Source organism: Rhinopithecus roxellana, chromosome 14 (assembly GCF_007565055.1).
Source record: "Rhinopithecus roxellana isolate Shanxi Qingling chromosome 14, ASM756505v1, whole genome shotgun sequence".
In the NCBI taxonomy this organism is placed as follows: domain Eukaryota; kingdom Metazoa; phylum Chordata; class Mammalia; order Primates; family Cercopithecidae; genus Rhinopithecus; species Rhinopithecus roxellana.
Window position 1 is genome coordinate 30,523,705 of NC_044562.1, and position 15,154 is coordinate 30,538,858.

Consider the following 15,154-nt stretch of genomic DNA (forward strand, 5'->3'; position numbering starts at 1 on the left):
TCAAACTCTAAAAATGCACACACACTTTGACCGTTCACTAGTCCATAGTACGGGAACTGGGGTCTCACTGTACTTCATTTCGTTGACTGGTGACCCCTCCAAAAACAGTGTGGCTGTGACTTATGCCTGGTACGTCCCAGGTACATGACAGCCAAGTACAAACTCAAAGTCAGCTGCCTCACAAGTTGGGTGTCCTAGTGAGGAGTCTTCTCTGCCTTTTGCTGAAAATATCACCGTGTTAAATTTCTCCTTTATTTTTAAAATTTTCATTTATTTATTTTCGAGATGTCTCACTCATTCTCCCAGGCTGTAATGCAGTGGCACAATCATGACTTACTGCAGCCTCAACTTCCTGGGTTCAAGGAAAGCCATTAGGCCCAGCCTGAAGTTGATATTTAAAGGATAGATTCTTTCCCCCAAATTGTTTCATTTTTTAAATTTTTTCCCCCGTGGGGTCTCACTGAGTTCCCCAGTCTGGTCTCAAACTTCTGGGCTCAATCTCCTTACCTCAACTTCCTGAGTAGCTGGGACAATAGGTGAGTGCCTCTACACCCAGCATTCCTCTCAAATTTTTTAAGTGTGGGAGCCAGGTGAGGTGGCTTGCACGTGTCATCCCAGCACTTTGGGAGGCTGAGGCTGACGGATCATAAGGTCAAGAGATCGAGACCATCCTGGGCAACATGGTGAAACCCTGTCTCTACTAAAATTACAAAAGTTAGCTGGGCGTGGTGGCACACGCCTGTAGTTTCAGCTACTCTGGAGGCTGAGGCAGGAGAATCACTTGAACCCAGGAAGAGAAGGTTGCAATGAGCCGAGATCGCGCCACTGCACTTCAGCCTGGTGACAGAGCGAGACTCTGTCTCAGAAGAAAAAAAAATTTTTTTAAGTGTATGAAGGAGAAAGTGAGAACCATGAGAGGGTTTCTCTCTCTCTCTTTCTCTCTCTCTCTCTTTTAAAGTTTAAAAGAATCCTATATGTAAATACTGTTTTGTTACCTACTTTTACTTAATTATGTTGTGTCTATATTTACATGTCAATACGTAAATCTCTTTAAAGGGTAAATTATCTTCACTCTGAGCTTTACAAAAAGTTTGAAAAACACCCTCGTGATCAGAAAGTAGAAAGTTAAGCTCACTCACTCCATCCTCCTCTCCCGCGACTCTCCCACCTAGCTTTATTTTCTGTAGTCACAATGGTCTCCTTGCTATTTCCGTGACATGCCATGGTTCTGTCTGCCTAGAATGCTCTTCCTCTAGGTACCTGGTTGGTGAAAACCTTCTCCTCTTTCAGGTCCTTGCTCAAATCGCACCTTCTCAATGAGACCAACATTAACCACTCTACTTAACGGAGGAATCTGCCTTCTGACCTTGCATCCCCCTCCTGCCACAAGCTGGCTGCACCCCAATCCTTTCACCCTGTTTTAGGTGCTTGGAATGTGGTGTTTTGCCCATAGTCCTTTCTTATTCCCTTCTAACACATTATTATTATTATTATTACAGATGGTCCCCAATGTACGATGGTTCAACTTACAATTTTTTGACTTGATGATAGTGCAAAAGCCATCTGTATTCAGTAAAAGCCATACTTTGAGTGCCCATACAATCATTCTGTTTTTCACTTTCAGTATAGTATTCAGTAAATTACATTAGATATTCAACACTGGATTATAAAACAGGTTTTGTGTTAGATGATATTGGCCAACTGTAGGCTAATATGAGTGTTCTGAGCATGTTTAAGGTAGGCTAGGATATGACATTTGATAGGTTAGGTGTATTAAATGCATTTTCGACTTAGGATATCATCAACTTACAGTGGGTTTAGTGGGACACAACCCCATTGTAAACTGAAGTACAACTATATATTTTATTTTATTTTTTGAGATGAAGTCTCACTCTGTTGCCCAGGCTGGAGTGCAGTGGCTTCATCTTGGCCTACTGAAACGTCCCTCCTGAGTTAAAGTGATTCTTCTGCCACAGCCTCCCTAGTAGCTGGGATTACAGGCACGCACCACCATGCCCAGCTAATGTTTGTATTTTTAGTAGAGATGGGGTTTCACCATGTTTGCTAGGCTGGTCTCGAACTCCTGACCTCAGGTGATCCACCCACCTTGGCCTCCCAAAGTGCTGGGATTACAGGTGTGAGCCACCGCACCCAGCCTATTTATTTATTTATTTGTTTAGAGACAGAGTCTTGCTCTGTCACCCAGGTTGGAATGGAGTGGTGCTATCTTGGCTCACTGCAACCTCTGTCCCCCTGGTTCAAGCAATTCTGGTGCCTCAGCCATTTTAATAGCTGGGATTACAGGTGGATACCACCATGCCTGGCTAATTTTTATATTTTTAGTAGAGACAGGGTTTCACCATGCTGGCCATGCTGGTCTCGAACTCCTGACCTCAGTTGATCTGCCCACCTTGGCCTCCCAAAGTGCTGGGATTACAGGCATGAGCCATGGCTCTCGGCCAGTTATTTGTTCTTATGTTCATTTTAAATTGTCTGTCTCCCCAACTCCTGTTTACTAGAATAAAGTTCCATGAGAACAGGGATTTTGTTTTGTTTTGTTTTTTTGTTCTGTCACATCTCAAGCACCTAGAATGGTGTCTGGCACTTAGTAGGTTCTCAAAAAAGTTTTTTTTTGTTGAGTGAATAAATGAAGAAAGATTATCACACACATGAGACACCCCTGTTCACACTAGCAGTATCTTGGGTGGTTTTAGAAATCTGTGGATATAAATGAAGTCTGTTTTGTTTGGGGCACTCTGTTGTAGGGTAGGAGTGAGAGTTAAATACCCTTTTGTTAGCTATAACCAGAATAGAATAAACTTGTCATTTTGCAGAAGCTAAGAATACAAGTTACTAAAAAGTAATTGACTGTATCCTTTCTTGCTTTCTTTGGCTACAGATCCCCAGCATCCTTAGGGTACCATCTCTACCCAGAGGGACCGGGTGAGAGACTGTGGGTAGACTAGTACAACCCAGTTACAGAAAACTGATAGGTGTGCCAGGGAATCACTTGAGTGTTATTGAACATTCACTGACCTAGTGTTTTCTAAGATTTTCTATTAAGCAACTCATTTCTTCTCAAATAGAGACTGGAGTAGAAATAAAGGTTGGGCATGGTGGCTCAGGAAAAAAAAAATAACTTATTAGTTAGTCAATATGTTATAATCCATGTACAGAGATATATGTATGTATGTTGTTGTTGTTCTTTTTTTTTTTTTTTTTTTTGACAGAGTCTTGCTCTGTCGCCCAAGCTGGAGTACAGTGGTGCAATCTTGGCTCACTACAACCTCTGCCTCCAGGGTTCAAGCCATCCTTGTGCCTCAGCCACCTGAATAGCTGGGATTATAGGCGTGCATCACCACACCCAGTTAAATTTTGTATTTTTAGTAGAGAAGGAGTTCCGCCATGTTGGCCAGGCTGGTCTTGAGCTCTTGACCTTGAGTGATCCACTGGCTTTGGCCTCCCAAAGTGCTGGGATTACAGGTGTGAGCCAGAGCCCAGCCCTAGATAAAAAAAGACATCTGTCTTTTTTTCTGTAAATGTCTTTCTATACGATAAGAGTTTCCCACAATCTTTGGTCTCTGATTTGAGGGAAAAACACTCTGTAACTAATTCTGCCTTTTCCTAGCTTTTCAAAGTCATCAAAGCAAGGTCTTTAATGCCTGACTCTCTCTGAAGTACCTTGTAATGAGCTTATTGTTTGAGCAAAGGTAACTTGACATTCCCATTTCTAATCAACAGCCAGCTTTCAAAGCATTGTTTTGAGTGGCTCTAGTTGGATCTCCAAATGTGACCTGGACTGATCAGAGGCTTGAAAGGTATGCTTTTATTTCTGCATATGGGGCCAAATTTGGTGGAGTTGCTTACCTTTTCAAAAAATCAACAGTAGAAGTCAGAGTGACACCATCTTGTTGGGGAAGTGGTCAGTCAAATAAAGTATAAGGTGTTAAAAGCGCAAGAAGAAGGTAACAGTTCTGGAAGGAGGAAAAACAGTTACTTCAATTTAGGAAGGAAAATGGTTGACTTGAACAGAGGTGGACAACCCAGCATGCTTGCTCTGGGAATCACTCACCAAGAAACTGTTACCATGGAGTCAACAGGGTCCTGGATTCCAACTCCAGCTCCCTATTGGACAAGCTGTGAATCTGAGTTTCTGCATTTGTAAAATTAAGATAATAGTGTGAACTTCATAAGGTTTTTGTGAAGGTTTTGTGAGGTGATACTAGGGTTTCCTCTCTTTCTTAGATCATCTAACTTGGCTCTTCATTACGAGGCCATCATCTTTGCTTGTACCACTCCCCTTTCCTGAGTATCCTCTTCATTCTTTTCAGTCATTCCCTTCCCTCCTTCAGAACTGATTTTATCCAAGAGGTCTAACCCCAGGCTAATCACTTCTTATTTCCGTATTCTCCTAGACCAAATTCATCTAATCTATTAGCCTATCTAGTTTATAATGCATTATTCTGTATTCACTTATGAGTAGCATTTGTGGCTTTGTAATTGTCTTTTATTTTCATGATTTATCTCTAAGGTTAAATAGTAAATTCCTCAAGGACAACTGTATCTTCTACTTTTCTGTTTGCATTCTGTGTTCTTATGGGCCTATTATACTACAGCATCAAGGTAGATATTCACTAATAGAAAGAGGTAGGGGCTCCTAATCACCACTGCTGTCTTGGGGCACCACACATGAGCCTCTTTATGTTCCCCCTAGATGAGTAATAGGAATCAGAAAACTGCTGCTATCCCTAAGTGAACCCAGCAGAGGATAAAAGTGAATTATAAGTAACATTTGTACTTTAAAGCTTTTATTTTTTAACCCTTTCAACAACTCTATGAGGTATATGATATTATTTTCATTTTATAGATGAGAAATGGAAGTTCAGAAACATGTCTAAGGTCACACAGGTAGAAGGTAGCAAAGACGGTGTTCAGGCATGGGTCTGCTACCTCCACGTCCACTGTTTCTACTGAGCCAGGGTTGCTGTGCACTGGGTCACTGGAGGGTGTTGGACTAACTGCATTCCTGAAACTTGTCTGGGTGTGGCTTACCACCCTTGGATTTAGAGCTGGATTGATCTGGTCAAGTGGCAGGATTAGGAGAAAAAATACTGGTTGACTATAGAAGTGCGGACCTATGCAGTATGTATATGGATGTGAAGATATGCTATAGAATATGTATATACTATAAGTACAATGTATTTGTACTATATAGTGTTAAAGTAAGATTAACTAAAAATGCTAACATGGTAGTCTACTAAGTAGATATTTAAATTATGTTCTATTATGTATTTCCCTCCATTTCTAATGTTTTTTTTAACTTTCACTTTTCTAAACAAAAAATTAATCGTATTATCCAAAGCAATAGATAATTTGTCCTCTTCAAAATAGAGCTGATTGAAGGATAGAAGAGATCTAAAGGTAAGAGAAGAAAGTGATTTTACCAGCAGGCTCAGGAGGGTCGAGCCCAGTGAGGCTCGATCACTGCAGCTCTCTCCTGATAATGAGGTCACATGTCCCAGCCTGTAGGCCATTGGAGCTTCCAGAGTGGCATACTCTGCCCCTGTCCAATTTCAATACTGCTGGCAGAGGCTGGCAATGATCAGAAAAAGAACCAGGTCTTGTTTGATAGGTCTAAGGAACTACTAGCCCAGTTTAAAAGCCACCCTATACCTACTGAACAGCTAAGAACTTAGGCAACCAAGAAATGACCTGGGTACTGAGGCCCCAGGTTGGATTTAAAGTGTTCCAGGTCACTTTATGGTGCTCCCAGTCTCCGCCCTTCCTCCATTGAAGGAGGTTGGACTGATGTTGACCCAAATTTGAGATTCAGATCTTGGAGCACCATTATGTCCTGAGAAAACAGTATAGCTTTGGAGTGAAAAAGCTCTGCGTTCAACTTTTAGCTCTGGGACCCCAGGCAAGTTACTTGGCGACTAGATCTTGGAGTTACAGATTTCTAAAAGGAGAATAATGTCATGCACAGAGGATTCTTGTGGAGATTTTACTAATTGTGTAAAGCACCTGGCAGAGAGAAAAAACTTGATACACTGGTCTCCCTCTGCTTCTCCAGCACACACCCTTATCACTGCTCCTAAGTTAGCATGGCAGAGGAGGGTCTGGTCTTAGTGAAGCCCAATCTCAACCAACGAGGTGACTCTGCTGCAGAGGCACACCTATGCAAGCTATGGCAGCACTTACAGCATAAGAACTTATTTGACATGGATCAGATCTTTACCAGATTTGTATTTAATAGGTTAGAATCACAGTCTGAGAGAGGAGAAATGAGAGGAAGAATGGAAAAGCTAATAAATGATTATAAATTAGAACCTCTGATAGAACTTAAAGAAATTGTCTCTTACTTGGAGAAAAGAAGATTGAAAGTAATTTAACAACTCTTCAAGACAATGCATGAAGGATAATCAGCAGGATAATGGTCCTAATCCCCAAGGCCAGAAAAAGAGGAATGAGTTGAATTTGCATTACAGAGGGAGGGAGAAAGATTAAATTTAAGGCAAAACTTCTCTAGAAGAATATTATTAAACACTGGGATAGGTGACCGCAGAAGCCTATGGAATTTTCTTTCATGGAGCTCCATAAAAACAGAGAGCCCCTGTTTGTCTGGTTTGTGAGAGGTACTGACCCAGCTCCAGAAATCTGAGGTAGTGGGGCAGGAGGGAAAAGGGATGGAGAATATCGCAGAGATAGTTCTTGAGCCCTGGAAAATACAAGTTAAAGCTCTTGGAAAGCTTTCAGGGAAAAGAAGCAACATTCATCTTTGACTAGGAAACAGAATCTGAATGCTAGTGCAAGAAAGAACATGCGGGGTGGGGAGAAGGTGCGGGCAAAGGGGAGGAAAGGAGGCGATCCATTTTGTTTCCACATTGCAGGCACCACTCCACTCCTAGTGGAGCAATCCTAAATTTCTTTCTGTGGGCCTCAGTTTCCTTTCAAGCGCTTAGATTAAGCACTCTCTTAAGCACTCTCTTGAGTCTCATCCAATCCTGAATTTGTGTTTATAAAACTGATCCAGGGAGTGTGAGTAAATCTGTGAAGAGCTACTTCAGCCCCAAACCCGGTGGTGTTGGGTGGATTGGTCCTGCACAGAGGGACAATGCACCTGCATAGGCGAAAACTGGGGCTGGGCCAGAGTCATAGGCTTCAATCCCTGCTTTTCAGCCACTAGCAAGTTGTTCATCTTCTCTGAACTTCAATATCTTCATTTGTAAAATGTAGACAGTAATAGCTTCTTTGGCCGTTTTGAGTTTAAATTAGATAATGCAAGTAGAACAAGTAGTACAATAATATCTAATAACTCCCATATTCAGGAATATAAGTACCAATAAAATGGTACCTATTGTATTAATAGAATTTGGATGAGAATTTTTAAGCCTTTTTATTTCTCATCTTTTCATTTCTACCTTTATTGGATTTGTAGAATCTATTACAGTCAAATCATATAGTTTGGTGTTGTGGTGGTGATGTTTTTTGTTTGCCTTTAACACACTTGCCTTTACTTGTTTTGGCAGAAGGGATCCTAATTCATTCAGCTTTCCCGAATGTCGTATAAAAACACATAACAGATGTTCACGTTCCTAGTTGTTTCTACATATTCTCTGCTCTTTTAAATGTGTAATATAGAAGCAAGTAATTATTTAGCAGTTCCGGTGGCTTTGCATCATTTTGGCATTCATAGCAAGCCCCCGTTACTGAGATATTTGCGGCCTCTCTTTAACATGGTCAGTCAGGGTTCCTCGGTATTCTGTTGATGTCAACTTTTTAGCTATCCTTCTCTGCATATTGACTTATCCCTTTGCAACTTCATATTGTCGCTTTTAACAGTGTTTCCAACTAAAACCCCCTATTTGACTCTTCAAAAGGCTAGACTCCCCACCCCCAGTTTGACACCGACAGGCAGGCTGTGGGATGTGCACCCGGTTGATACAGAACCAAGCTCCACCAAGCTGAAAGGGCGCGTCGCCTGGGCCAGGGTGGGGCACCAGGTTATGAGCGGCCTCCTGCCTTTTGGGTTTGCTTCCCCGCAGGGGACACCGTAGGCGGCTGTGCGGTCCGGTCACTGCCCCCCGCCCCTCGCGTCCGGCCGCGCCGTGGGTTGCGGTCTCCGTGGGGGTGGCAGCTCCTGTCCGGGAGGTTTGCGCCTGGCGGGGCACCCCAGAGCCGCGAAGAGCCGGTAGGCGAGGCCAGGGCGGGGTGGGGCGCGTCCAGGCTGGAAGGGCAAACTCGGGCAGCGCAGGGGGCGCAGAGGGCAGCGGGCGGGCGGACGCGCGGCGGAGGCGCGAGCGGGACTAGGGCTGGCTAGTGCCGGGGCCGCCCGCCCGAGGGGGAGGAGGCTGTGTTGCCCTTGCTGCAGGTTCGCTGTCGAGCGCACAGGAGGCAGGGACATGGGTAGGGTGCGGTCTGCGCGGGGCCCGAGCCCGGATCCCTTCCATTTCCCCTCTCACTCGGCCCCGGGCCGCGCCGCAGACGGCAGCAGCTCCCGCTCCGCCCGAGCCGCCTGACCGCCGGGCCGGGGTGCTAACCGCGGGGCCCTGCAGCCCGCCGGCCCGGCCAGCCCAGCCCAGCCCGGCGGCCCGCAGCCCCGCCGCCCGCCGCCCCCCGCCGCCGCCGCGTTGCCAAAACAAACGGGCCGGCCTATTTATTGGCGGCCGGCGAGCCCGGCAGCTCAGAGTCGAGGCGCCGAGGGGGACAGCGCGCCGCCACCAGCTCGGGCCCCGGGCCCCCGCCCCGCACTTGAGTCCCGCCGGCCCTAGCCGCACCGCGCCGCCCATGGCGCCCCCGCCTGGAGCCCCCCGGAGCCACCCGGACGCCTGAGCCCCCGCAGCGCTCCCGTCGACTCGCCTGCCCATCAGCCCACCAGGAGTCCTCGCCCGCCGCTTCCCCGGGTTCCCCGGCCATGTCTCCCGCCCGGCTCCGGCCCCGACTGCACTTCTGCCTGCTCCTGTTGCTGCTGCTGGTGGTGCCGGCGGCATGGGGCTGCGGGCCGGGCCGGGTGGTGGGCAGCCGCCGGCGACCGCCGCGCAAACTCGTGCCGCTCGCCTACAAGCAGTTCAGCCCCAACGTGCCCGAGAAGACCCTGGGCGCCAGCGGACGCTATGAAGGCAAGATCGCTCGCAGCTCCGAGCGCTTCAAGGAGCTCACCCCCAATTACAATCCAGACATCATCTTCAAGGACGAGGAGAACACAGGCGCCGACCGCCTCATGACCCAGGTGAGCGCGATCCGCCCTACCAGCGCGCCGCCGCCGAAGCACCGCCACCTGCCCGGCCCTACCCACCCCCGGCACCTTTTCTCGACTGGCTGGCACGCTCCCTGGCACCTGCCCCTCTCGCCAAGCCCCCCTGCCTCCTGCCCACGATGGGCTGGCCAGGGGTCCAGGCAGGAGTGTCAGCATCCCCAAGCCCGGCGGAGACTGCTAGAAGAGCTCCTCGCTGCCAAGCCCCACAGCCCAGCAGGTTGGCGGCGGCTCCTCTGCCCCAAAGTACTGGCAGCTCAGCCAGACGCGGCACTCGGAGGTACCTCTACCCAGCTGCCTCCTGCGCCTCCGGGACCCACGCAGTCCTTCCCGGCCTAACCTTCTGCACAGCTGTGCCCCTTTCATTTTGAAACCTTTCGGCACCCCTGAGGCAAAGAATCTCTTGTTGCGTAGGGGCACCACGGCCTTTCCTCCCTGTGCGCTCTTGGTTCTATGCGCTGCCCCCTCCAGGAGCAGCGTCCCGGCTGGGTCTGGGGTTAAGAACAGCGAGGAAGAGTTGAATGGGGAGGCGGAGGTGGGAAAGGGAACCCGCTCAGCGAGCCCACGTGTCTGTTCGGAGAGCTGAGGGGTGCTACTGCGGTGGAAGGGTAGGTTGTTGGGGTCTTTGGGCTCTGGAACTGAGCTTAGGGTATTCCTGGGCTTGGTGGTGGAAGAGAGGGGCTGAGATGCCGAAGGAGGCAGGGAACCAGGGCTGACGCTAGTCTCTGCATGCTGGGAGCGGGACCCGCGCTCCACCCAAGCTTAGAGGCGCAAACTTCCTTCTCTGCAGCCAGGTCCGCGAGGGGGGAGACCTTCACCCCCTTCCTCCGGGGTCTCCCGAGGCTTCCCCCTGAAAGCAGGCCCCTGACTTTCTAGATCCGTTGGGAAGAGCAGCTAGACTCAGGGCCCTCAGCATGCACCCTGGCGCCGGGGCTGGCCGGCCCGTGTCGGGGCCGAAGGTTGGCTGGTGGCCGGGCCGGGCCGGGCGCCGAGGAATGCAGATAAGGATCCGGGCCACGGGCTGGGCAATCATTGACAGCGCACGCCCGGGCTCTGGACCCGAGAGGGGGCGGTGGCAGTGAGGGAGAGAGGCGGGGAACCAGGGCTGCAGGCGGGCATAGGTGAGGGGCTAGAAGCCTGACAGCAGGGTCTACAAAGGAGCAAGCGGAACTCCCTTCCCAGGCAGTAAGCACCCCCAGCCAGGCTGTGCACCAGCGAGGACCTGCGAGGCCCTGGGTTGTAGCTGCTATTGGCTCCTAGGAGGCTGAGTCCAAGGGTCTGTGAGGCCCAGGCTCTGCAGGGTGGGGGTAGGTTGAGTCTTGGGCTGCCTACACTTGTTGGCGCCTTGAATCTCAGAGTTGAGGACTGGTGGAAGGGCCTTTCCCCTCAGGCCAAGGCCTCTGCCCCAGCTTCTTCTCAGAGTCAGCTGCACAGTCCCTTGGGCTCTCAGGACCCAGGCATGCCAGGAGGCAGCAACCAGGGATGGCCGCTTCCGTCCTTCCCCCAGGGCATGGCTCTACCCCAGCTCCACATGAGGAGGGTGGTGGAGCTGGCTCCCTGAGATCAGAAGCTTGGTTTATGGAGTTCCTTCCCACGGTATAGGGGCGGGCCACCGGTGCAGAGGTCCTGGAGGTCTGGGATTGTCAGCCCCTTATGTGCCTTGCAGAGGAAGACGCTGCATGTGGCCCTGCATTGGGCGGCCCTGGCGCTAGTCCACTGGTTTCTGATTTCCTGGCCCTGTCATCTCTAGCGGGGGTGTGGGCCAGTTTGGGATTATAAGAGGGTCCTGGCAGGAGTCCCCGGTGATGCTCGAGGGATCCAGGCAGACCGGCGATTCCCCTCCAACACACCCCCTGAAGCTCCTGAGACACTCTGCACCTGCCGCGCCTCCAGAGCCCGTCGTCCCCAGGCCTCAGCCCTGAGGCTGCGGTGACACCTACTGGGCACCTCGGGCCTTGCACGCCTTGCAGGCCCGCCGCAGGCAGTCGACTCCGCTGCCACTCCTCCCTCCCGGCCGCTGGCTGGCCCTCCTGCCTTGGAGGCACAGAGGGACCGGGCGCTGAAAGGTGTAGTCCTGTCTGTGGAGGGATGGATACCCAGAGCTGAAGACAGCACAGGGAGGGAGGGGACCTCTACCTACCAGAGAAGGCGCCGGCAGGGCGCTTGCCTCCATGCCTCCTCCAGATTTGTGATACCGTCGTGCGGTCTAGATCCCCGGGGGAGGCTGTATGCTAGGGAGGGAGCACTTCAGGGCCCTCTGTTCCTAAGGGAGAGGGACAGCACCCTCCCGGGCTTCCAGCTCCCGTGGGTGTGGCGGGAGAGTTCTGGGCGAGGCTGCGCCTACACCTGCACCTCGGCCGTCTCCTCCCGCCGATTTCGCTCCAGCTGATTTCGCGCACATTCCTCTCCCAGCGCTGTAAGGACCGCCTGAACTCGCTGGCTATTTCCGTGATGAACCAGTGGCCCGGTGTGAAGCTGCGGGTGACTGAGGGCTGGGACGAGGACGGCCACCACTCAGAGGAGTCCCTGCATTATGAGGGCCGCGCGGTGGACATCACCACATCAGACCGCGACCGCAATAAGTATGGACTGCTGGCGCGCTTGGCAGTGGAGGCCGGCTTTGACTGGGTGTACTACGAGTCAAAGGCCCACGTGCATTGCTCCGTCAAGTCCGGTGAGCCGCCGCCGGGGGGCTGGGCCCGGGGCCGGGGCCGGGGCCGCAGGGCGTGGGCAGGAGGCCTAGTGCCAAGAAGGTGAAGAGTCCCGCCCGGGGATGGAGGCAGGGATCCGGGGGAAGAGGACATCAGCGGCGCTCTCCAAGGCTACTCCTGACCTTGACTGCCTGCTCATCCCATGCCTGGTAGTGTCATGGTAGGAGCCTAGGGAGATAGGGCCCTGTCCCAGGGCTGCTGGGTGCTGACCTGGTGGCCCACAGTCCAGAGCCTGCCACAGGAGGTGCAAGACAGAGCAAGCTGGACAGATGGAGGAAGCCAGGCTTCCAGAAAAGGCCTCCCCACCCCACCTGGTGCAGAATAAGGTGGGTGGTGGGGCCAGGGGCCGGGATATGCCCAGACACCTGCATGCCTGACCAGGAGCCCAGAGGCTCAGAACCCATCACCCAGTTGCAGGTCAGCCCTCCCTGGGGCGCAGGCGTCCCCAAACTCAAACTCTACACCCCGTGCCCTGAAGCTGGACATTTCAGGGCAAAGCCAGCCAGGAGAGCCAGACTAAACAAAGTGGACTCAATAAAGTGGATTTTCCCAGATTGGCCGCATTGTTGATCAGAATCGGCAGGCACTGGGCCTCACCCCTCCCTCAAGTCTTGTCAGCACCCTGTCAACTACACTGAACCCAGCCATGGAGGCTCCAAAAGGTTCCTGTGTGGCTTCCAGCCTAGCCCCACCTGGCTGCCGGCTCAGCCCTTCACATTGGCAGCATGTAGTAGTCGCACTCTCATAGACCCACATACTGATCCCAGGCCCACATGTTGATATTCCTGACCCTACCCTGACCCACAACCACACTCTGAACCTTCCACTCAGTACTTCCCCTGCCAACTGTGTCTACTGCAAGCCCCATCCACCCTTCACCACAAACACCAGCCCACGACAGCCACTTCTGTTCATTACTCCTGACCCCCAAACACTGTTCTCCAGCTCACTTGCTGATGCCGCAGGTGTCCTGTCCCTGCACAGGGACTCAGCACATGAACTGAAGATGGTGACTGTGTCCTCGCCCCTGGCCTGCTCCTGACCCAACCATTCACTCCGAGGCTGCCCAGGAGTCTGCCTTCGCCCCACTGGGTGGGCTTCTCTCACATCCCTACGTTCAAAGGGCCAGCTCTGTTACAGAACCTGGGGAATCAGCCTGAGAGGGCAATTTTTGGGGAGGGTCTGAGCAAGGGGTGTGAAATAACAAAACATCTAGGCCTCGGAGGAGCTAAGCAACCTCCTGCTCCATGAGGCAGCCCTTTCCTTCTCATCCACTGGGTCTTGGAGCCCTACTGTGCTCCTCTCGTTGGCAAGGTATTAGGCTGGGGAGGAGGGGGCAGAAGATCACATTGGAGTGAGGGATGGGGGCAGTGAAGTGTGGGTTCAAGCCTGCATAGGAAGTGGGCGGCAGGAGCCAGGATATGGTGACAGGGGCTCTCTGGGAGCAAGAGGAGCTCTGGCTGGCTGGGGTGGCCAAGGGAGGGTCATTGTGACGGGGAGGCCGAGTTACACAGCAGTAACACCTTCATGTCCCTTTCTCCCACAGAGCACTCGGCTGCAGCCAAGACGGGTGGCTGCTTCCCTGCCGGAGCCCAGGTACGCCTGGAGAGTGGGGCGCGTGTGGCCTTGTCAGCTGTGAGGCCGGGAGACCGCGTGCTGGCCATGGGGGAGGACGGGAACCCCACCTTCAGTGATGTGCTCATTTTCCTGGACCGCGAGCCCCACAGGCTAAGAGCCTTCCAGGTCATCGAGACTCAGGACCCCCCACGCCGCCTGGCACTCACACCCGCTCACCTGCTCTTTACGGCTGACAATCACACGGAGCCGGCAGCCCGCTTCCGGGCCACATTTGCCAGCCACGTGCAGCCTGGCCAGTACGTGCTGGTGGCTGGGGTGCCAGGCCTGCAGCCTGCCCGCGTGGCAGCTGTCTCTACACACGTGGCCCTTGGGGCCTATGCCCCACTCACAAGGCACGGGACACTCGTGGTGGAAGATGTGGTGGCATCCTGCTTCGCGGCCGTGGCTGACCACCACCTGGCTCAGTTGGCCTTCTGGCCCCTGAGACTCTTTCACAGCTTGGCGTGGGGCAGCTGGACCCCTGGGGAGGGTGTGCATTGGTACCCCCAGCTGCTCTACCGCCTGGGGCGTCTCCTGCTAGAAGAGGGCAGCTTCCACCCACTGGGCATGTCCGGGGCAGGGAGCTGAAAGGACTCCACCGCTGCCCTCCTGGAACTGCTGTACTGGGTCCGGAAGCCTCTCGGCCAGGAGGGAGCTGGCCCTGGAAGGGACCTGTGCTGGGGTGCACTGGCTCCTGCCATCTCCTCTGCCATGGAGATACATCATTGAGACTTGACTGGGCAACACCAGGGTCCCCCACCCCAGTCGTGGTGTAGTCATAGAGCTGCAAGCTGAGCTGGCGAGGGGGTGGTTGTTGACCCCTCTATCCTAGAGACCTTGAGGCTGGCACGGCGACTCCCAACTCAGCCTACTCTCACTATGAGTTTTCATACTCTGCCTCCCCCATTGGGGAGGGCCCATTCCATCTGTCTTAGGCCCCTTTGGGTGGGCTTGCACCTCAGTTGATGCTGCTAAATTCCCTGGGAGCCAGCATGGAACTGGCTGGACCCGATGCTGTCCAGAACTGGGAAGGCCACAGGGGTGGGGCAGCCATCCCGGCCATTCTGAGGTATGACATTCCTCCCCGGCCACACTCCTCAAGACACATCCAGAGACTGTTGCCGTCAGTGGGCAGAGTTCTGTGTTCTGGCCAATGTGACTATAGTGCCGGGGACTGGGGGAAGTGGGCTGGATGTGCTTGCCACCCCCCGGGCTAAGCTCCCTCTTCTGCTGAACCATGATCCCCACCCCTTCCGCTGGTCAGTCTCCCATACCTTATTTATTGGTGCGGAGGGGGAAGCCCATGGGAGAATTTTGGGGATGTTTTGGTCTTTTCTTCCTTTTGTAATAAAAATTATTTAAGTTGTTAGAGCCACAGAGTCCAAGATGCTGAGAGGGGACAATTCACAGATAGTTTGGAGCCCTGGAAGGGTCTGTCCAGGGTTTTCTTCCCTCCTCAGAGAGGCCTGGCTCACCTTCCTCCAAGGACAGAAACTCCAAGCCTTCCACCGTCGCTGCAGGTCCATTCCCACCCAGTAGCTCTGCAAAGCCCCTACAGAGAGCTGTGCTCTGC

The 15,154-nt window shown here is 52.4% G+C and overlaps 1 protein-coding gene across 1 annotated transcript; it reads left to right on the top strand.

Moving 5' to 3' along the window:
* The first annotated feature begins 8,274 nt into the window (after positions 1–8,274).
* IHH (Indian hedgehog signaling molecule) lies at positions 8,275–14,952 on the top strand. Its single transcript, XM_010360263.2, has 3 exons — positions 8,275–9,229; positions 11,666–11,927; positions 13,511–14,952. Exons 1-3 carry the CDS (start codon positions 8,915–8,917, stop codon positions 14,167–14,169), a joined length of 1,236 nt encoding a protein of 411 aa, XP_010358565.1. The 5' UTR covers positions 8,275–8,914; the 3' UTR covers positions 14,170–14,952.
* Positions 14,953–15,154: the final 202 nt, after the last annotated feature.

Coding starts and splice junctions, on each gene's coding strand:
- IHH (XM_010360263.2), top strand. CDS start 8,915: ATGTCTCCCGCCCGGCTCCGGCCCCGACTGCACTTCTGCCTGCTCCTG. Junction 9,230..11,665: donor CCGACCGCCTCATGACCCAG/GTGAGCGCGATC, acceptor TTCCTCTCCCAG/CGCTGTAAGGACCGCCTGAA. Junction 11,928..13,510: donor GCATTGCTCCGTCAAGTCCG/GTGAGCCGCCGC, acceptor TTTCTCCCACAG/AGCACTCGGCTGCAGCCAAG.